This window comes from Budorcas taxicolor, chromosome 2 (assembly GCF_023091745.1).
Source record: "Budorcas taxicolor isolate Tak-1 chromosome 2, Takin1.1, whole genome shotgun sequence".
In the NCBI taxonomy this organism is placed as follows: Eukaryota; Metazoa; Chordata; class Mammalia; order Artiodactyla; family Bovidae; genus Budorcas; species Budorcas taxicolor.
The window spans coordinates 20,193,892-20,217,323 of NC_068911.1; the positions used below are offsets into that span (position 1 = coordinate 20,193,892).

A 23,432-nucleotide genomic window follows, 5' to 3' on the forward strand; every position below is an offset into this window, starting at 1 on the left:
TCCCTGGTCTGGGAAGATGCTTCATGCTGCAGAGCAACTAAACCCGTGTGCTGCAACTACTGAAACCCGCATGTCCTGGAGCCCTGCTCTGCAACAAGAGAAGCCACCACAGTGAGAAGCTGGAGCACCGCAACTAGAGAAAGCCCACACAGCCAAAAAGACCAAGCGCAGCCACAAATAAAATAATTTTTTAAAAAGTCAGTGAGAAATGAGATGGTGGGGAGGAGTGGAGAATTTTTTTCAGAACCTTTGCTGTGAAAGATAAAGAGAGATGGTGGTAGCTGAAAGAGCAGAAAGGTAAGGATTGCTTGCTGGAGTGACTTGGACAGGCGCTGAAGCTTAGGGGAAAGAGACAGGCATAAGATAAGGCCGGAAGGAAAATCAACGGAATGAAGTCTTTGAAAAAGTCTGAGTGGATAGTTTCTGGGGCACAATGGAGCGATTAGACTTTAACTGCAAAGCTGGATCCCTTGTCTTCTACAAGAAAAGCGGGGAAGTAGAAGCAGAGGGAAGTGAGTAGATGGTTAAATATAGGAAGGGGGTGTGGGAAATTGGGAGTTCCTGACTGCTGGCCTCTAGTGTCTGCAAGAGGGCATAAGACATACTTCAGGAAAGCGATGACAGTTTGGGGTGGTTCTTAAGGAAATGGGCAAGAGAATTGGTTATGGCCATGATCGTTTTGGGGATACAAACTGCTTAAATGATGATTAATAGGAGCTAGTTAAAAGAATTAGGGTACATCGACACAGCAAACTAACTGCTGCTTTTGAAAAAGGGTAAGAGGGAATTCATTTACACCTGGAAAGATCTCTAAGGTGTAGTGTTTTTTTTTTTGTTTTTTTTTTTTTTTAAAAAGCAAGTCAGAGAACATACACAAATATGCATATATTTCTAAAAAGCCTGAGAGAATACAGTTTACTAATAGGGTAGTTTCCCAGGCAATGAAGGGTTTTCCAGGTGGCGCTAATGGTAAAGAACCCACCTGCTAATGCAGGAGATATAAGGGATGCAGGTTTGATTCCTAAGCCAGGAAGATCCTCTGGAGGGGGTCAAGGCAACCCACTCCAGTGCTCTTGCGCAGAGAATCCCATGGACAGAGGAGCCTGGCAGGCTGCAGTCCATAGGGTTGCACAGAGTCAGACACGACTGAAGGGACTTAGCACAATAGCAACAGGAAATGAAAAGAGGAGTGGGGCTTAGCCAGGAAAAGTAACCTTTCATTCTTAAAAATGTTATGCATCTTGTACTTTTGGGCTGTCCACCTTTTTTCTTATACAAAGACTGTGCACTTGTATATTCTATCATTTTGAACATTCTCTGTGTATGTGCTTAGTCATGTCTGACTCTTTGCGACCCCATGGACTGTAGCCTGCCAGGTTCCTCTGTCCATGGGATTTCCCAGGCAAGAATACTGGAGTACATTGCCGTTTCCTCCTCCAAGGGATCTTCCCAACCCAGGGATTGAAACTGTGCCTCTTGGGTCTCCTCCATTGGAAGGCAGGCTCTTTACCACTAGTGCCACATGAGAAGTCCCATTTTGAACGTTAACAAAAGGTAATATTTTAATTTCCCAAAGTCTACATAAGTACCTGCTTCTTATTTTAAAAAGTGAAAGCATAACAAACACTATTTGAAGCATCCCTTGGCCATAGCCTCCAATCCCACCCAGGCCCTTTCTCATAAAAAGTGACTGTTGAAGTCTCATAAAAAGTAATTATCTTTGAAGTCCTTAAAATATACCCTTTTATTTAAAAAGTATTGATATTTTTATTAAACAAAGTGACTCTGAAAAGTCATGCTCTGGTAAGGCACATAAACACAGTGACTTTGGTTTTTTAAAGTAGCTTAGTTTCTCGTCTCTGAAGAATCATCTACGGCTTTGAAAAGTCTTTTGACACATCTCCAGCCCTCTTGCCAGGTGACAGAACCAAAGGTGGGTATGTAGGCAAAACATCAGTAATAGCATTTAAAAGAAGATGCCCAGACTCAGCGCTTTTAGGTCTGGGTGGGTTAGTCAGAGAGATAGCTGTGAATGTTGATTCACATCTAGTTTGGGGGATGTGGATTCTGAGATAGTTTTAAGACTTGGTGGTACATTTTTAGGTAATTTTTTATTTCCTGGTGAACCCAAAGACTTTGGTTTGAGTGGCAGAAGAGTGAGATGAGATTCTGTTTCGAGAAATTTAACAGAGTTCCAAGAAAGAATTCTTCGTCTTTGGTTGCTGATTTGGTCTCAGAGGTGTGCTGGGGACACTTTTTGTTCCAAGTCAGCCAGTCATCCATAGGGTACCACTGCCTTGCTCTTCATTCACAATCACATCAATTTCTTCCTTTGTGATACCCAGGGTGTTACCCATTATCTGCAGCACTTCGTGATGTTGTTTTTGGTGTTTGAAAAGACCCTATGAAGATGTTTCTCATGAGGCTCTTGTCAACTTCTTCTGCATTACTTAGTAACTTCATCAACTTCTTCTGCACCTCATCCAGCACTTCCTGTTGGACCTCATTTTGTTTTTTTCAGATCTTTAATTTGTTCTTCCTTTAGATTCCAGGCAGCATTCACTTTCTCCTGATGTCCTTGTGCCAATGTTAATTTTCCTTCTAGGTTTATCTGCCTTTGCCATCCATTCTGTGGCTACCACCTTCAGGTTAGCTAGTGCTTGGGCATCCTCCTTTACTTGCTCTCACGACACAGAAAGCTGTCTCAAAGCGTCATCTCTCTGTGTTGGGACGATATTCACTTGTTCCTTCAACGACTCTGTCTGCAAACTGTCTTGTTGATTTGCACTTTCCATTGCATTAGAAGACAGAAGGAATTTTTCCTCCAATGCGGTGACTTTCATTCTTAGTTTAGCCGCTCTGTCTTCTGCAGCCAAAGCCTCGCAGTTATAAGACACTTCTGCTTCTACAGCCCATTATGCACTCTCTCCTGTTCCTGCTTTAAGCGTAGATCTTTGCTGTGTCAATGTTGAACCTCTGTCTGGAGGGCATGGTTTTCCATTTATTTCTGTTTTAGTACCAGTATGGCTTCATTTCTCTCCTGTCGAAACGTGTCTTTTCTTGCATCGATGTCACTACATTTAAAAAATGACTTATTTCCTGTTTTGCCTTGTTCTGTTCCTTTGAACCGATGCTCAAAAGCAAGCGCCTTCTCCTCCACTGTAAAATATTCCAATTTTTTCTCTCTCCACATCATAGACAGCTGCATATTTGTCTCTTGCAATGCTTGATTTTCTGTTTCCTTTTCCCTAGATGTCTCTACTATTTTTCCCTTTTCCTCTTCTAGTTGACACATCTCTGATTCAACGCCGACTGCTATCTCCTTCAGGTTGATTACTGCCTGCTTCGAAAGGTCGTTTTTCACTCACTTTATTAGTGAAATTTTCACTTAAGCAAAGTAATTCATCACTTTTGGCTTGGATTAAAAGCTCCTTTTCCTTAAGTTTTGCAAGTTATCCTGTTTCTCCTGTACCTGCTACATTTCTGAATCCATTTGTTCACGTCACTTCCTTTCTAGTTCTGAACCGTCTGTGATGGAATTGAACAAACTCTGATTATCTTCCTGGAGGGTTCTAATGGTTGCATCTTTTCCCTCCATTAATTTTCTTAACTCTCCAATCTCTTCTTTGAACATTTTGGAAGAGTCACTCAATTCATCAGCTTTAACTGCCTTAAGAGAGGCTGCTGACGTGGAGCTAAGTGGTTCTTCAGAAGGCTGTGGTAAAATCAGGTCAGACACTCCAAAGAGAAAGCCTTTGGCACTGCAGAGCTGCTCTAGGCTGAGATTAATTTGTGCCACCTGCTGCTCAAAGTTTTTGAGTTGGATTTTATTCCTTCTGTCATTTTGATCGGGTCAGTACAGTTCATCTGTAGTTTAGAATTATTAACCTTGTCAACTGAAACCGGTGCCTGAAATTGTTGACGTTCTTTCTGAAGACTGGTTGACCCACACTGCATATTCTGTACCAGGCCATCATGGGCTCTTTCCATTCTTCTAGCATCTTCACCTTCTCAATTTATCACGTTCCCATAGAAGCTCCTCAAATGGATCCATATGAACGTCTCTCACCTACCACCATTGCTGGACGTTTGCACTGTTGTCAGTAAAGTCTGACATTTCTGAGTCAAAGCATCAGTTTCAATGTCTTTTTCTCGAACCATGTGGGATGAATTCTGGATAGTTTCTCTAAACACATCCTGATCGTTTCTCTAAACAAATATTCTCTAAACATATTTCAGGATATGTTTGTATATGTTCAGGATATGTTAGAGAAATCTGGTGGAGAGTTCTGTGGTGGCATCTTTGAGTTTCAGGAGGTCAGCTTCTTTGGCCACAATTATATCTATCATTCTGAAAGTTTCTCTTGTAAGATGATTATTTTCCCTAGTTTTCTCATCTAAAACAGCTAACATTTGTTCTCTTTCCAAAGCATATGCTTGCAATTGATGAATCTCTTCATTACCTTGGCCACTGGAAGAAGCTGAAGATACTTTCATATAAAGAAACCGTATCTCCAAATCTTTTTGCCAGATGAGCTGAGTTAGCTTACCATTCTCACCATGGGACAGCTGATCAATCTGTTCAGTTAAAAGAGTATTTTTTTCAGTTAGAAGTTTTATCTCCAATTTTGTTATTTCTTGTGATAATCTTTCAGTTTCAGCTTTAGATCAGTCATGCTTTTCACTTCCGTTTTCTATGTGAAGACTCTGAATTTCTGTTACTCGAAAAATGTCACAGCTTTCTACTGGCATATACTGAGATTCTTCAGGCAACTGGGTTTTGATTTGTTCTGTTGCATTTTGCAAATTTCTGATTTCCTCCCCTTGGGAGGAAAAGAGCTGATTGTGTTTAATATTCATTTGCTCACGTTGTTATCTGAGATCTTTCTATTTCTTTTGATGAGATTTCATTTCAAGATTATCTTCAACTGTGCTCCATGGAGAGTCCTCAGATTCTATTTCTGGAACAGTTTTAGGGTTAATAATTGTTGTGGTTTGACTGTGTTCTCCCCTCGGTCGATCCAATTCTTCTTTCAGATGATTAATTTCTTCTCTCATGGATTCAAGACTTTTGGCTTTCTCCACTATGGTTTACTGTAAATTTTCCATTTTTCTTAAGGCTTGAGTATACTGATTTAACTCCTCCTGAAGCTGTGGACCTCCTTGAAGTTTTTCAATAAAAATGTCTTTCTTCCTTATGTTGTTTCAACTGCTTCCACTCTTCTAAACTAGATGACAAAATTTCTCTGGTTTCTTTGTGGTCAGCAATCATCTGCTCAACAGTATTTCTCTTGACCGAGTTTAACCAAACCCTCACACTCCAGCTATTAGGCCGAGCTGTCTGGGTCCTCTGTACTTGATGGTTTTTTAATAGCTTGCTCAGACTTCCTCCTTTCTTCCAATAGCCTCTGTGCTGCCTGACACAATTCTGCTTCTAACTGTCCTTTTTGCATTTTTTAATGAATTAACTTTCTTTTTGCCCATCCAACTCTTTGGTAATGTTCATTTTATCATCTTCAAGTTGACAAACGCTCTTTTTTTCCACATTCTAGATCCTGTTTTAGTTTACTGATGATGCTATCTCCTTCATTTTTTTTTTTTGGATTTCTGATCTTTCATCAAAACCACGCACATTGTCGTTTTTTGTTTCTGCCTGTCCAACTCTCCTAACTCAGGGATCAGTAATTTCTTTTCAGCAGTGACAATGAGTTTTCCTTCTTTGATTTCCAAGTCCTATCTTAAATGAGGTACTTCTGAATCCAAGCTCCCGTGTCTGATAGTTGAGCTTTTAATGGGTTCATATTCATTGCTCATTCTGACAAGTGATAGTTGAAGTTGTTCCTTTTCTCCCTTTAATAATGAATTTTCTTTTTCTAAAACTTGGGCTCGTTTTTGAAGCTTCGGGTTCTCTTCAATGAGATTTTCATTCTGCTTCAAACTACTTAATCTCATCATTTCATTTTCAGCATCAGACAGTGGCTGTTGTTGTCTGGATGCTTCTTCCAGGGATGCTCTCTGTGGAAGAACTTTTTCCTTTTCTGTCACAGCATCACTATGCTTCTTAGTAGAAGGCTTCAGCTCACCTTTTTTAAGTCTTATATTCGTTTCATTTATCTGGTCTTGTTCTCTAACTGAAGCATCCATTTCCTTTTCTATAGAAGACAATTTTTTTTTAAGGTATTTTACCCTAATCTCAAGTCCTTTGGTTTTCTTGGTAGATGCTACTTTTTCAGTGGCTAGGACTTGAATGGCTTTTTGCATATCATGAATCATCTCCTCGTAATCCTTTAATTGTTTTCGATGCCTGCCACTTATTTCTGCCAGTTTCTGCTGATGAATTTCCTGCAGTACTGCCATTTCAAGTTGATGGTCATCAATTTCCTTATTTCGAGTCTGTTCAAGTTCCTTGATAGTATTTTGCAGTTTATAGATTTCCTTTAGATTAGAACTATCTGTTCCATGTGCTGTAGAAGTTTGAGCAAAATGTCTCCAATGGCTGACATCAGCCTCAAGTCTTAAAACTTCATTTGACAATCTATTTATTTCTTGTTGTGACCAAATTAGATCAGCGAAGTCCATATCATCATTCTGGAAAGCTAAAGCATGCTGATAGACATCATAACCCAGTGAAGAGGGTGCAGGAGTTGAGGGCTGAAAGCTATCCTGAAGATTTACTGAGTGGATGACTGACTGCAGCTTTAGCAACTGATCCTTCATTGCTACCTGTCTTGCTGTCAGAAGTCTGATTTCTACGTCTTTCTGGTGTAACTGATGTCTGTAGCTAGCAGTTTGCTGCTTCAGCTGAAGCTCTGAGGCTTCATACTTCTCTTCTAGATCGCTACAAAGAATTCGAAGCCTCTCAATCTCTGATTTTAAGACTGATTGAAAGTCGACAACCTCCTCTCTTGCAGAGTCAGGGAGTTCTTCTACCTTTTCAGCTCCCTTCCTCAGCACATCTTTTGTGAAACTAGAAACAGTCTGTTAAAAAGGCCATAGTACCACCCACTTGCCCCAGGGAATGGCCTAAGCTGGAGCCAAGGCCACCAAACCAGGACATTGTCACAGGTCGTAAAACTGACCTGATCTGTCCTGCGAAAAGGATCCAGCGGAGTCGGACAGCCTCACTGCTGACCAGCTCGAGGTTAAGAAAAAAATGAGGAGTTTCTAGGCAACGTGGGCTGCGAAGGCCCCTCTATAGAACCCTCGGAGCCCCAGGCATGGCCTGTGACCTGACAAAGAACCTATCTCCTGTGACGTGTCCCCGCTCGGGCGTCTGCTCATCCTCACAACTTCCCAGCGCTAGGGTCGGGCACTTCTCTGCTTGCGTGATTTTCCCAGGGCCGGTAACACCCCGGTCCCGTGGACCGGCGACCATCACCGCAGCTCTGACGGCGCCATCAGTGAGCACATGTTCATAGAAAGCACACCTGTCTCTTTCTCTTTTTCTCTTCTTTATGATATGGAGTGACATTCAAGGTAGATTTAAATCAATAAAAGAGAAGCGGCACTACAGTAATAGTATTCAAATGGGAATAAAATATATTTAATTGCCTTTGACTTTTTTACTAAATGGCATCTCACATACACACAGTCCTGCAGCTTGTTTCACGCAACTATTTTTTTTTCTTGAAGAAAAAATCGAGGTAACATGTACATAGGGACACGCGTCCGTCTTAAGAATCCAAGTTGCTGTATTTTGACAAACGTCTACACCTGCGCATAAGCACGGCCCTGATAAAGACTTGGACCGTTTCCACCGTCCCAAAGCTTCTACCCGTTTCACTTCGCGCAACAATCCCCCCGCCCCCACCTCCGAGAGCCCTGCCCGGGGGTCTAGTCCCGAGGGTGACTTTTTGAGTCCGCTCTTTGTGTCTGCTTTGCCCACCGCGTGTTTGCGATCTAGTCTGGGAAGTGAGTTAAATATTAATATTTAATATTAATATTCGCTGAGCGGAAGCACAAGCACGCCGAGGTCCGGGTGGACCGCGGGGCCCCGGGCGGCCGCGCGTCGCCGGGCCCAGGGAACCACCTGGAGGCGTGGGGACCACGCGGCCCCCGGGCAGGCGGGCGGCGGAGGCCTGGCCGCGAGCCGCCTGGGGCCTGGAGCTCCTCGCCCGCCCCGACCCGGCCGAGCCGGCGGGCGGCGCCGCTGGAAGTGACGCGGCGAGGGCGGGGCCGCAGGCCTGGGGAGCCGTGCCGCCGCCGCCGCGCCTCGGCCGGGAAGCGATGTAGGAGCCGCCAGGCCGTCCCCCGTCCTGCCCGGCCGGAGCCCCGCGGGCCGCCGCCGCCGCCGCCGCCGCCATGAAGAAGCAGTTCAACCGCATGAAGCAGCTGGCCAACCAGACCGTGGGCAGGCGAGTGCGCCGCGCCGGGCCGCCGGGGGTCGCGCGGGCCGGGGGTCGCGGTCGCGGGGGCGGACCGGCTTCTTCCGCGCGCCCCGCCGCTACGGGCCAGGCTGAGGCTCCGCCCGAGGCCGGCGGGGCCCAGGGTCGGGGTCTGCGCCACGCCGCGGCCTGGAGGCCCGCTCTGGGCCGCCGCCTGGCCCCCGGAGACCGGCCGGGCGGGCCGCGCCTCCCGCTCCTACCCCTCGGGGTCCCCACTGCCCCGCGGAGCATCGCCCTCCTGGGACTGGAACTGCCCCTTGTCTTTCCCTACCCCGGGATCTGGCAGCCCCGTGCCGCCGCCTGGGGCTGCAACTCCGATCAGTGGTGTGTCCGAGGCTGCCGGGCTTGGGGGCGGCATTCCCAGCCTTTCCGAGTGGCCCCCCTGCTGCAAAACCTCACTTGCAAGTGCCTGGGGGCGGGGGATGGGGGGTGGCGAGCAGTCAAGAAGCAAGGGTCATAAGCCCAGCGGATCTGCCTAGTGAGTTTCAGAACGCCCTTTGAGGGAGCTGCGAGGTGGTGCTGTCTCTAGACCAGAGGCGAATGTGAACTGCACAGCTTACATTTAAAAAAGCTTGGGCGGGGGGGTGGGGGGGGGGGTGGTGGGAATTAGGAGAAAAGGATTCTGGAAACGCCTAGTCCCAGTTTAAAAATAAGTATCATTTTAAAAGTCTTTCTCACTTTGGGTTTGGAAGCAGCTCCTGCTCCCTTGCTTCTTTGGGATTCCTTGACTGCTTGACAAGCCTTGATTCTGAAATGACAGGAGAGAACGGAGTTAGTAGAGGATCCGGCCATTGGGACAGGACTGGTCTGTGGTCTTGAGAGCTTCTGAAGATGACTGTCATGTGCTGTGTTACCTGGGGCAGATTTTTCAAGGTCTATCCAGGGCAAGTTAGCTGTATGGTAGCGATTTTGCTGTTTATTCTGGGAAGAGAGATGAATGCGGGAATCTTTTTTCACCACGTTGACTTCTTTTTTTTCAGCAGTTGAGTCAAAGGGGGAGTTTGGTTTGGCCAAAGCACGTGGCACACTTCTTTTTTGCGTGTGTGTATGAAAATACTTTTACTTCCTCTTGAGTTTTCTAAATGTGCTCTTGACTGTTTCGTTTCCCTCAACTTTTTTTGCTTAGTTTTGTTGTTTGGGTCTTTTTGGTTCCCCACCCTGTTAGCTTGGGGTGCATTTATCCTTTTTCCAGAGTTAATTCCTGTCTAGGCTAAAGCCTAGATGTGCCTTGTTTTCTGTTATTTGTGGGGAAATGATAGAAATAACGTGGAGAGGAAGGTTGACAATGTATTGTGGTGGTGGCGGTTGAGTCGCTATGTCGTGTCAGATTTGCGACGGTGGACTGTAGCCTGCCAGGCTCCTCTGTCCATGGGATTTCCCAGGCCAGAATACTGGAAAGTGAAGTGGCTCATTCGTGTCCAACTCTTTGCAACCCCATGGACTGTAGCCTACCACGCTTCTCCGTCCATGGGATTTTCGAGGCAAGAGTACTGGAGTGGGGTGCCATTTCCTTCTCTGGGGGAGTCTTCCATGTCTCCTGCATTGCAGGCAGTCTCCTGCATCACAGGTGAATTCTTCATGGCTAAGCTACCAGGAGAGAGTATTGGTGATGGCTCATGTTTCAGTCAAGAATCTGGGAATGAATTACAAGATAATTCTGTGAATTTTCTACCCCTCTTAGTGTTCTCAGGAACATGCATCAGGGAATCAATATTTAGTGAGTGTCAAGATGCATTTGTCCCAGAGTCATTTTGGCCTGTTTATACATTGTATCAGGCAAGTGATTTTTTTTAATTTTAAACCAAGTTCTGAGGCTTTAAAAGCTGCAAAGTTGGTTCAGGGAAACTGTTCAGGGTGTCTTTGGCCCCTGCTTCCTCTGTCGCAGCTTCTTTTTTTATACTTTTAAATTCTAACCGTCTTGTCTACTTTCAGTTTTCAGTGGAGGCTATACTTTTCTTACATATTAGCCTCTACTTGGAACTATCACAAAGAAATCTTTTACCACACCTGCCCTAGGTCACCTCCCACTTGTTCCTCAGGTCTCCTTGGAAAGGTCTCTGCCTCTAAAAGGCCTTCTCTGGGACAAAGTTTGGATGTCCCTCCTTGGCTCTTTCCTAATCCCATACAGCACCTGTTTCTCCATCATGTAATTGCTTCTTTACTTGCCCGCATTCTTCATCACGCTAAACATTTAAGAATGTTTACCCTTTCTTCTTTGATTCCCAGGATCTTCTGTGGTTCCTATCACTTGGCAGATCCTCAATAAACATTGTCAAATGAATGTAAATCCAGTTCTCACTAGATTGTTCAAGTGGTATGGGAAAACGAGAACTGGATAGAATGAGTGGAGTGATGTGACTCACCCTAGGACTGTAATTCTGGCTCTGACCTTTGACTCTGAAAATCTTTATTGCTTGATGCAGTGTAGGCTGCAGCTATACAGTAGTATTAAGGGTGTGGAAATTATGCACCTAAAGTCAAAACAGTTTTTACTGGGGAACCTGTTGCTTTACTGTTGTTGATTTCCTATATATGTTTGTCTCCCCCCTGCCCCCAACTTAAGTAATTGTAAAGGACTAGGGAGGAAAGATGGAGGAGGCAGGAGAGAGCCTGAAATTGTTATTGGGCAGAAGCAGCTAGTTGGTGGATATCAGAACCAGGCTTCTGGATGTATTGGGGTCAAAACAAAGGCTAAAACACACACACTCACTAATGAATGAAGTTGTATGTGTGAATGACTTGCCCACAGTGTGTACTGTCAGTTTGTAGTTCTAGGTGGTGTCATGTGATGAAGTATTCTCTTTGCAGAATGAGGACCTTGTGAGTAACCCCATAGTGAGGTTCCATGGGACCGACATGTGGGAGAATTAGTAATGGCTGGAAGGAGTGAGTTCTCATGATGCAATTTGTTTGTAATGGGTGGATGAGTCTGTTTCAGAAGGTGGTTCAAATGAGGTGGTCTCCTGAGGTGGGTGTCCCAAAGGCGACAATGAGGATGGTTCTTTTGTGCCCTCTGCCTTTTGTTCATTCATCTATTTAACAATTGTTAGGCCCAAACTATGTGTGAGTATGTGAGGTATTGGAGTCTATTTCTGCCTCCCTGTTTCTGCCCTGAAGGAGCTCAATACATTTGTGGAAGAGATAGGCAAGCAAAGAAATAATTGTTACCCTGAGATACGTGCTTTCAGAGGGCTGGCTAATGCTGGTTCTTATTGGATGGGGGAAGGTAACAAAAAACAGAAGAAAGCTTGGGCAAAGCCTTTTGGCTTTGTTTTCATCTTCAAGCACTTTCAGATTTCTTTTGTATTAATGAGGAGCCTGGTGGGCTGCAGTCCATGGGGTCGCTAGGAGTGGGACACAACTGAGCAACTTCACTTTCACTTTTCGCTTTCATGCATTGGAGAAGGCAGTGGCAACCCACTCCTTCTTGCCTGGAGAATCTCAGGGACAGGGGATTCTGGTGGGCTGCCGTCTCTGGGGTAGCACAGAGTCGGACACAACTGAAGCTACTTAGCAGCAGCAGCAGCCCTTGGTAGTATGAAAACCCATTTCAAGCTGCCATAAGTGAAGATGGGAATTAATTGGCTTATATGTGACCAAAAAATATCCAAAAGGAGTCTGGCTTCAGGCTGGGCTGGATCACTCTCCAGACAAGCTGGGTCCCCAGAAGGACCCCTCCCCGCCCCCTCCCTCCATCGTCCTCAGTTCCAATCCCAGAAGGACGGAAAAACCTTTCTCCCAGTCACTGTCTCCAAGGCCCACAATTGACTCAGTGCTTCTGACTGTGTCCCCTGCTTCTCCCTGGAAATGGGTGTGGAGTAAATGCCCATCTAAACCTTAGGGACTGAGAGTGGGGGAGCACTGGCTCACCAAGGGAAACCGGGAAACAAGAAACATCATGTCAGGTCTTTCGTAGTCTGATTCCCTGGACAGAGGAGCCTGGACAGCCCACGGGGTCGCAAAGAGTCGGACATGACTGAGCACAGCCCAGCACAGCAGCAGCAAGAAGCAGGCATTTTGTTCTTTGAAAATCCTTGGTGCAGATAATCCAGTGGACACAGGTGGCGATTTGGAGGAGGTGATGCCCTGCCAGGAGGAAAGTGTACACGGGATGAGGACCTCGAGGAACGTTTAGTTATGAGGTCTGAGTGTCCAGGAGAAAAGGAATCTGAAGGACTAACCAGGAGAGTTATGACCTAGGTGAGGCTCTGGGAGGGAGTGTCTCATTGGGTGTGGGTTCCTGCCTTGACTGAAGTACTCCCTGGAGGTTCAAAGCTTTTGTGATAAGCCAAGGTTACAAACTCAAATACCTAGAGGGGCCAGACGAGTAAAATAAATGAGTGACTGAAGACAGGTAAGGGTTGGGGGCGTGCCCCTCCCCGCCCCCCAAAAGGGCAAATGAGAATATGGGCCCAGAGTGACTCAACCTTTGCGACTTTCCAGAAAAGCCTGAAATCTGGATTTTAATGAAAGTTTAGGTGGTATTTAATGCAAATGAGACAATCACTATGATACTGGGGCAAACAAAATCCATCATTGGCCAGATTTGGCCTGTGGGTCACCAGCTGCCAATTGCTTGTCTAGAAGGACCTGGGAGTTCAGGATCCCTATTATTATTTTTCTTATTTTTCCTGTACCTTACCCTGATATAATTGGAGAAGGAAATGGCAACCCGCTCCAGTATTCTTGCCTGGAGAATCCATGGACAGAGGAGCCTGGTGGGCTATAGTCCATGGGGTCGCAAAGAGTTGGACATGACTGAGCAACTAACACACACCCTGATATTATTACATTCTCGGTTCTTTGGATTTGTTGAAGAGCTCATTCTTTCCTTTATGCGGGTGGTTTAGTCATTAAGTCATACCTGACTCCTGCAACCTCATGGACTGTAGCCTGCCAGGCTCCTCTGTCCATGAGATTTTCCAGGCAAGCAACTGCAGTGGGTCGCTGTTTCCTTCTCCAGGGGTTCTTCCTGGCCCAGGAATAGAACACACATCTCTTGCATTGCAGGTGGTTTCCCTCATTGCAGGCGAATTCTTTACGCCAAGCCACCAGGATGGAAATCTTTAAAAGATTTGATAGTATTATTCGTCAGCTTGTCTCTAGTTGCTTTACCAAGTGCTGTACCAAACCAGGGCTTCCCTGGTGGCTCAAATGATAAAGAATCCGCCTGCTATGCATGAGACCTGGGTTTGATCCCTGGGTTAGGAAGATCCCCTGGAGGAGGGCATGGCAACCCTCCCCCCCCCCCCCCCCCCGTATTCTTGCCTGGAGAATCGCCATGGACAGAGGAGCCTGACAGATGGCAGTCAGTTGGGTCGCAAAGACTCAGACACGACTGAGCACCTAAGCACACGGCATAGTACCCAACCACCTGGCTTGGTTCTTGCTACTACTGGCAATGATCATTTCTATTTTAGAAAGAGGGAAATGACTTGCCAGGTTCATACAGCTACTAAGAGGCTGAGGCATGACTTGAGTCCTGGGCTTCTGACTCTGGATCCCATGTGCTTCCCACTACACAATCTGGGCTGCCTTTTCACCAGGGAAGGATTAATGTTTATTAAATGTCCTTGGTGCTTATTAAGCTGCTGGGCTCAGTGCTTTGCATAAATTATCCTGTCGCCCTCTTTCAGTAACTCAAAGAGGTGATGTTATTTGTTCCTGATATAATGATAAGAAAGCCAGAACTCAGAGAGGTCATCAAGCTAGTAAATGACAGATTTAAACTCTGGATTCTAGTTCCAAAGCAGCTGTAAATTCATACTTCATGGGGGAACTCTTAGGTAAGAAACTTGTTTGAGTCGTGAGTGATGCTTTTGTTAAAATCCTTGAGGCTGAAAGGTGGATATTGCTGTAGTTTAGTGGCTCTTACCAGGTATGGTTTTACCTCCTGGGGAACATTTGGCGACATCTGGAGACTGTTTTTTGATTGTCCTGACTTGACTGGGGGAGCGGTAGGTGGAGTCCTAGGAGGCTGCTACATATGCTACAATGCACCTGACCTGAGAGCCTCACAGCCCAGACTTATCTGATTTCAAATTCAAGACTGCTGAGACTGACAAAGCCTGTTCTAGTCCTTCCAGGGTCCGGACGTGTGAATTATCCAAACCAAGGCACCAGTGTGTTCTCTTTGGCCTATCCAGTGCTTTTTTTTTTTTAAAGCAATCATTGGCTCATATTTTTATCTATTTTTAAAAATATATTTTATTTGTTTATTTGGCTGCACCGGGTCTTAGCTGTGGCACTCTGGATCTTAGCTGCAGCGTGCGGGATCTGTTTTCCCGTCCAGGGATCAAGCACGGGCCCCCTGCGTTGGGAGCTCGGAGGCTTTGTTGTGCTATGCTTAGTTGCTGGGTCGTGTCCGACTCTTTCTGAGGCCATGGACTGTAGCAGGCCAGGCTCCTCTGTCCATGGGGATTCTCCAGGCAAAGAATACTGGAGTCTTCACTGGCTCCTACTTAAAAATGAGAAGCTCTCATATGAAAACCTGGACTTCCAGCGGCTTGTAAAATCTCAGAAGACCTGGCAGTGCCTGCCGCCCCTCCCGAGTACAGGAGGCAGGAGCTGGGCTCCTGTTCCGCCCAGTCCCGCCCAGTCCCTACCTGGCTTGTTTTAGTCTGTTATTGGGTTGGCCCAAAAGTTCGTTCTGGGTTTTCCTGAAGATGTCACGGAAAAATCTGAATGAACTTTTTGGTCACCCCAATACAGTCTTTGCCGACCCTCCCTGAAGGTCACAGATATCTACGGACCTCCTCCCCCACCCAGGTGGGCAGTGCTAAACTCTAAAGGTGAGTCAACAATACTCCTCTACCCACGCACCCAGAATAGCCCTCTGGAGCCACGCAGACGCCATCTTGTCCCTCTTCTACGAGACAGCCCTTCCTTGCTCTTGTCAGCATCACACACTACATCCCTCACCTGCTCTGGGCTTCCCAGGTGGTCCTGCTGGGAAAGAATCTGCCTGCAAATGCAGGAGACATGGGAGACTTGGGTTTGAACCCTGGGTTGGCAAGATCCCCTGGAGGAGAGCATGGCAATGCCCTTGGGATTGCCTGGAGAATCCCGTGGACAGGAGAGCCTGCTGGACTATCATCCATGGTGTCTCAAAGAGTCAGACACAGCTGAATCGACTGAGGATGCACGTTGACTTTCTCTGAACAGTAATTCTGAGACAGAGAAGGCAGCTGTGCTCTGCTCCAATCCGAGTGGATTCCATCCAGCCTCTGCTTAGAGCATGGGTGGCAAGGAATCTGGTACTTTTGCAGCTTCTTCTGAATCTGATCTGGCCTTGTGATGTACTTTACATATTGTGAAATCCTAGAATAGCAAACAGGGTATTTATAGGTGAGTGAAAACCCATTATTCACCATGAGAGGGGGAAAAAAAAACCCCGAAGGATGTGGTCACATAGCATCATTTTCTCGTATCATATAGTGTATGTAATGCAGGAGACCCCAGTTTGATTCCTGGGTTGGGAAGATCCGCTAGAGAATGGATATGCTACCCACTCCAGTATTCTTGAGCTTCGCTTGTGGCTCAGCTGGTAAAGAATCCACCTGCAATGCAGGAGACCTGAGTTCGATCCCTGGGTTGGGAAGATCCCCTGGAGAAGGGAAAGGCTACCCTACTCCAGTATTCTGGCCTGGAGAATTCCATGGACTATATAGTCCATGGGGTCGCAAAAGAGTCAGACACGAAGTGAGCAACTTTCACTTTCAGTTTGTGCCTGATTCCCAGTGTGTACATGGCCGACCTCACCAGGGTCAGGTGTAGGGTCCCACACTCTGGCATAAGGTCCTAGAGCCAGCCTGTGCTCTGTGCATTCTTCTCAGACTGTGGATGGTTTTGCATATTGTTCTATTTCTGTTTCTCACATATAGATAAATGCCATTATAATTAATCAAGTATAAATCCATGTAAAATATTATTATTGCACTCCCATCTGCTTTGTGTGTGCGTATGTGTTCTTAAATGTAGATAGCAAAAGTATAATAGGCCCACAGTCCTTTATCCAAAACCTCTGGGGTCAGACGGGCTTCAGAATTCAGAATTTTTCAGATTTTAAAGAAAAGTGTACATATACGGTTATTATTAAATATAATATCGCCAGTACTGTCTGGGGCAGTAGCCCATAATCATACATGTTAATATTTCTATAGCAAAATATATGAATGTATTTCATGCTAAATGGAATCCTTAAGATTATAAATAGCTTCGTGTTAGCTTAGGTCAAGTTATGTTGTTAAATGAGTTGCAAAAAAAAAGGGTTTGGTTTTTTTTTTTTTAATTTTTGAGTTTAGATAAGGGACTGTGGACCTGTAACGTTCCTGGTGAGAGAGTCTGAAATTTTGCTTTATGTAATGTCTACTATTTTCCAAAAAGTTGGGAACCACAATTAATACTCTGTAAGGAGGGAGTCACAAACTCAAATGCCGGGCAAGCAAAATTAGTAAGTGAAGTGGTAGACAGGTGTAAGGCATAGGGCATGGTGAGGACTAGGAACCTAGTGAGGCATGTTTATTTAAAGGGGACAGTTGGGACCTCCCTGGCAGTCCAGTGGTTAAGACTTGGCCTTCCAGTGCAGGGGGCTGCAGGTTTGATCCCTGGTCGGGGAGCTAAAAACCCACATGCCTGGCATTCAAAAAACTAAAACATGAAACTGAAGCAATATTGTGACAGATTCAGTAAAGACGTTAAAAATGGTCCATAGCAAAAAAAGAATCTTAAAAAAAAGGGATATCTGCTCTCAGCCCCTGCACTTGTTGCCGTAGTGAAATGTGCATACATTGTAGTCGCATCTCCCCTTTTTTAAATAATATTTATATTCCAGAATGCCATTTCTTGGTATTTAAATGCTCACAAACGAAAAGAAAAAATTAGTGTAGGCCCAAGAAAATAAAACTTCAGGCTTTCTCTGGTCTTGGGCTGCCTGCTTTGACCTCTGGTTTTCAAGACTAACTCTTATGGTATGAGCTTTGGACAGTAGTGTTTTGATAATGAACTTAATTCGCTGCTTCTTAAGATGGGGGACCAAACATTTGTTCTATCATCATTCATTATACTTAACACACATGTTTTGAGTATAAAATTCATAATAAAAATGAAACATTAAAAAGTTGACAGGCATTTTATTTTAGAATTGTCTCATTTTCCAGCCAGTGGGAAGTTTTCTTTTTCATCTTTGACATTGAAACTCAATCTTGAAAGTCATCAACCTTGGAAAAGGGAATGAAAGCCCTGTGTTAAAATAGGAGCTTCTTTTTAGGATAAAGGAATTAAGGGAGGTTACGTTATAATGCGTCTATCTTTTTCATGGCCATAGTGAGCTGAGGTGACATTGCCCACCTGCCCTGGATTGGGACAGGGAAGCGCCCTTCATCCCTTCTCTTCTGAGGCCATTTCTCCCAGGTGATCCCAGCCCCATCACTGCCACCACACGACTGACGACTCCCGATTTTATGCGTCTGGCCCTAGCGTCTCTTTGTCTCTAGACTGAACATCTCCACTTTAAGTGTCCTGCTAACATTGAACTCCTGAACTTCATCCCCAGATTGGTCTCCTTTCCTTGGATTCCCTAGTCTCCAGGTCAACAAACTTTGGCCCGCAGGCCAAATCCTGCCCACCACCTGCTTTGTAAAAAAAACAAAACAAAACAACCATGTGCTGGTGCAGCAGAGCTAAGCAGTTTTAACGGTGATCGTCTGGCCCACAGAGCCTATGCCGTTGACCATCTATTCCCTTTACAGAAGCGCTTGCTGACTCTTGCCCTAGTGCATGGAATGCCACCACACCTACTCAGTCGCCTGTCAGGCCCGCCCTCCCCCTCCAACCCCTCCTTGTTCATATCCAGGCTGTCATCACCATCTGTCAGCCTCCTGAGTGTCTTTTGACTTGGTCTCTGCCCCTTGATGACCATTCTTCCAATGACCTTAGTTCAAGCTTTCATTTTTTTTTCCCACCTGGACCAACAGTGTCCTTCCAGCTGGCTTTGCTGGCTTGAGCTGGTCCTTATCCCTTCTGAGAAACATCTAGCTCTCCTCTTACTTTTGACATGGCCTGTCGCTCTTTTAATGATTTTAGCCGTTCCCCTCTAAATTATTATTATTTTTTTCCTGATGAATTTTCTGGAGTTTTGAATCCATACATTTATAGGAAATCAGTATTTTTGTGGTCACTGTACTGCAAATTGGGGGTTCCCTGGTGGCTCAGTGGTAAAGAATCCGCCTGTCAAGCAGGAAACACAGGTTCGATCCCTTTGTCGGGAAGATCCCCTAGAGAAGGGCACGAGAACCCACTCCAGTATTCTTGCCCGGGAAATCCCATGGACAGAGGAGCCTGGCGGGCTGCACTCCATGGGGTCGCAAGAGCTGGACATAGCTGAGCGACTGAGCAGGCAGGCGTGCGCTGTAAATTGCCTGCTAGCATGACAGCAAGGTCATTTTGTTTGCAGGACATTTACAGCAGGTATGTCCCCCAGAATGCACATCACCATGTAAGACATGATGAGCGCCATGTCTCATCATCACCCTCGTAGCCCCAGACATCTTTTTTTTTTAAGTAATTATTTTTGGTTGTGCTGGGTCTTTGCTGCTGCATGCAAGCTTTCTCTAGTTGTGGTGAGTAGGAGCTACTCTTCATTGAGGTGTGTGGGCTTCTCACAGCCATAGCTTCTTTAACTGTGGGGCACAGGCTTTAGGTGCATGGGCTTCAGTACTTGGGGCACACTGGCTTAGTTGCTCCTTGGCATGTGGAATTTTCCCAGCCCAGGGATCAAAGCCATGTCCCCTGCATTGGCAGGTGGACTGCTGACCACCGGATCACTAGGGAAGTCCAGATGTTGTCTTTTTTTTAAATTCACTACTTATTTTAATCTTTTCCACTAAAGTTGAAATGACCATTGTCGCTATGTTTTGTGTTTCCTTGTACGTTCAAGTTTTCTGTATGTCATTTGTGTATTTAATTGCCATGGAATTAATGTTCAGTTGTCAGTTTCACTGTTCAGTTACCAATTCAGCTCAACCAACTTGTATTGTGCGTGTGTGCTAAGTTGCTTCAGTCGTGTCCGACTCTTTGCGACTCTATGGACTGCAGCCTGCCAGGCTCCTCTGTCTGTAGGATTCTCCAGGCAAGAATACTAGAGTGGGTTGCCGTGTCCTCCTCCAGATGATCTTGCCATCCCAGGGATCGAACTTATGTCTCCTGCAGTGGAAGACGGATTCTTTACCACTGTGCCATCTGGAAATAACCAGTGTATATTGAGAACCTGTCAAATGCTAGGGGCTAGGGTTAAAAATTGGAGAAGGCAATGGCACCCCACTCCAGTACTCTTTTGCCTAGAAAATCCCATAGATGGAGGAGCCTGGGGGGCTGCAGTCCATGGGGTCGCTAAGAGTCCAGCACGGCTGAGCGACTTGACTTTCACTTTTCACTTTCAGTTCATTGGAGAAGGAAATGGCAACCCACTCCAGTACTCTTGCCTGGAGAATCCCGGGGACGGGGGAGCCTGGTGGGCTGTCGTCTCTGGGGTCGCACAGAGTCGCACACGACTGAAGCAACTTAGCAGCAGCAGCAGTAGGGTTAAAAGTATAACCTACGCTTAGGAACTTGAGTGGGAAGACAGACACACAGATAATTCAAATACACCCAAATGTATCTATTCTGGTGGCTTTTAGGTGTTAGTAAGTAAATATTAATGCCATATCTTGATTTTGAATAGGTAGAGCCTATTTGTAGCAGATGAAATGAAAACATATTCAGTTCACCCCAGCGCTCTGGGTTGTAAGATTTGCTTCCTGTGTCTTGATATTTCACAGCTTGTTATTTGCATAGGCCTCTTCCTTTTAATTAGTCTTAAGATGTTTCTCTTCCTCTCCTTTCCCTCAATTCTTTTTTAGGTATCTTCCTTATCAATAGTCTAATCTAGTAGTCCATTTGATCTCTCTTTTAATGTTTCATCAGCATTTCTATGGTTTCTCAGTGTTCTTCCACATGGATTAGCCAAGTTTTTGCCTCCTAGAGTTTAAATCATAAATTGTAGACTAAGTAAACAAAAGCTGAAATAAATACAAATATTTAAATATATGAATGTTCAGAACTACACGGAAATTCTTGTAGGCAACTACCTGTTACCTGTCAGCGTGAACATTTACACATCTACCAGCTTGGATTTCACATGGTCATTGGATACTTTCAGATGCATTGCCTGGAGTGGCCACTTGAACCCATGCCCAGCTGCACCTTGGGAAAATATACCAGAGTATTTCTGCTTCACTAGCTGTGGTGAGTGCTAGGCTAGATGGAGCAGAGGCTCAGGCTTGTGGTCTCTGAGATGTGCTGGGGGCTCAAGGAAGCTTTTCTGACATGTGATACTTTAGCAGTGCTGGTAACAGGCAGGAGGAGATGATAGGTGATTAAGAATTCCAAGAGAGAAGAAAAGAACCTAAAACCCTGAAAAGTATATTCTTTACTTAATTTTTTTTTGTCTATAAGTTGAAAAAAGACAACTATATCTGACTGTTAACAGTGGTAAAACTCCACCCAGCTCTTATCTTCAAATTCCTTAATGAGACGTTGTGTGTAGATCCATATGATCTCAAGTCCAGAATGATTGTCTGTGGTCTTTCAATGCACAAGTCCCTGGATGCATTTCCATCCAGTAGAAGAAGTAAATGGGTTTTTCAAAGTTTAAGAAGCCTTAAAGCCAGTATACTCAGGTTTCTTCACTTCATGTAAATGAATGTCCATCTATGCCTGAATAGACAGTTGTGCTGTACATGGAAAGTCTATTGAGGCATTATTTCCGCAGTGCAGCTTTTGGTTTCTTTACTTTCCATTATACTTGTTTGTCCTCTCTCATAACCTTTTCAGTACTCTCACTGCTTTTGCATTTCTGGACATGATAGGATTAATCGTAATTCCCGAACAACGCCAATATGGCAGAACTCAAACACATGATCACCCATGACCACTAACACCCAACTTTTTGAGTCAGGTAGTATTGACTGGCTTTTGTTCTCCTCCGTGGAAGACCATCATTAGAAAGACTTCTGTTCCAGCTTTGCAGACCATTGCAGTGGATCTGGGGAGCCCTTACATGCAGAAGGTCGAGAAAATTAAGTTGGTTTTCTTTAGGAAGACGATTCTGGCAGCAGGTGGAGGAAGGGAAAGAGGAGAAGGTGAAAGGAGGCTAGCTAGGAAACTCTGGAACAGACTGAGGGAAGTGGTGGTGGCCAGAGCTAAAACGAGGGCACTGGTAATTGACTTGAAAACACATTTAACAGTATGATGTTTGAGGTGAAGGGAAGAGGTGTATGGTTAGATGTTACTTACAGAAGTAGATAACACGATCCGTGGCTTTTCCAGTGTTTTATAATGCTTCTCTCTTTTTTAAAACATGCAATTCATAGGTCTACTTTTTTTTTTTCTTTTATATGTCTACTTTTTTGACTGCGCTTTCTCTTCCACTGATTTATGGCTTCAGTGTGCCTGTTGATCTATAGCATGTTTTGAATCTGGTACATATGGTTTCCATGAGCCCTTCTTTTACAGGTATTCTTTCCTGTTTCTGTCTAAAAGTGAATTTTGGTCTCACTTTTCTAGTTCCTAGAAAAATTCATCTAGGATTTTAACTGATATGGAGCTCCCTCACTTATCCAAACAATATTTATTGGGTGCCTGCTATGGGCTAGGTCCTGAGGAGACAGAAATAACTAAAGCCCAGGAATCATGGTCTAGGAAACCTGTGAGCTAGACCTGGGGAGAATTGATATCTTTACAGTGTGAGCATGACACATCTCTTTATGGACCCAAAGCTTTTGTGTGCTGCCTAAATATTTTGTTGCAATAGTTCTTGTTGACAGTAGTGCCTAATTAGTGTAATTGGTAAGCATGGGTCATATTGATGTTTGCATATACTTAACAACTTCTCTAGCTACAATTGATAATTTTGTTACTTCTTTGGCTTTTCTGTATATATAATATTATCTGTGTTTGTTTCTATTTCTTTTGATATTATCTTAATGATTTCTTTTTCTTTCCTTATTTAATTAGACTCCCCAAAATAATGTTTAAGCTGTGTAATTATTTATAGCAATATTGTATAAAGGGCATGTGATTGCACCTCTAATGGGTGTTCCAGAAACATGATAGGGAATGCTTAAATCTTGCTAAAATGCAGATGTCCTAACCTAAATGCTTTCCAGTGGAAATCAGCAAGCATTTCCCTCTACCCTTCTCTCTCTTTTCTGGCCATGCCACTTGGCATGTAGGATCTTAGTTCCCCAACCAAGCATCAAACTTTTGCCCCCTGCCTGGGAAGTGTGCAGTCTTAATCACTGGACCACCAGGGAAGTCCTTCCGCTCTTTTCTTTTAGCCTCACACCTTTTAATATGTATGATGAGCCTTTATTCTGTGTCTTAGTCATAAGATTGACAGGTCATCTTATGGGAAGAATGCTGAACTTGTAGATGTTCACCTGTATGGAGAAAGCAATTGCAATGCACTTAGGCTAAGGAAGGACTTGGAAGAGAAAGTTGAGAAATAGAGGAGGTTTAATTTTTTAACTTATTCCTTTTAATTGGAAGATAATTGCTTTACAGCGTTGTGTTGGTTTCTGCCATACATCAGCATGAATCAGTCACAGGTATACATGTTTCTCTCCCTCTGGAAGCTCCCTCCCAGCCCCCACCCCGTCCTATCCCTCTAGGTTGTCCCAGAGCACCAGGCTGAGCTCCCTGTGTTACACAGCAACATCCTACTAGCTGTCTGTTTTACACATGGTAATGTATATATTTCAATGCTACTCTCTCAATTTGTCCCATCCTCTCCTGCCCCTGCTGTGCCCATAAGTCTGTTCTCTATGTCTGTGTCTCTATTCCTGCCCTGCAAATAGATTCATCAGTATGATTTTTCTAGATTCCATATATATGCATCAATATTTGATATTTTTCTCTTTCTAACTTATTTCACTCAGTAAAACAGGCTCTAGCTTCATCTGCCTCACTCGAATTGACTCAAATTCTTTCTTTTTTATGGCTGAGTAATAT

At 44.8% G+C, this 23,432-nt stretch overlaps 1 protein-coding gene and 1 pseudogene across 5 annotated transcripts in view; one reads left to right on the forward strand and one right to left on the reverse strand.

Moving 5' to 3' along the window:
• Positions 1-575: 575 nt before the first annotated feature.
• LOC128059973 (thyroid receptor-interacting protein 11-like) lies at positions 576-8,303 on the reverse strand (annotated as a pseudogene).
• The window catches only part of ARHGAP17 (Rho GTPase activating protein 17), a 96,769-nt gene continuing 81,552 nt past the window's right edge, over positions 8,216-23,432 (forward strand). For all 5 annotated transcript variants that reach the window (XR_008200658.1, XM_052653110.1, XM_052653127.1 and 2 more), the window contains exon 1: positions 8,216-8,354. Coding sequence is in view for 4 of the 5 variants with exons in the window: in XM_052653110.1 (XP_052509070.1) it covers positions 8,302-8,354 (53 nt within the window). In the remaining variant the exon portion in view is untranslated. The remainder of the gene's footprint in view (positions 8,355-23,432) is intronic.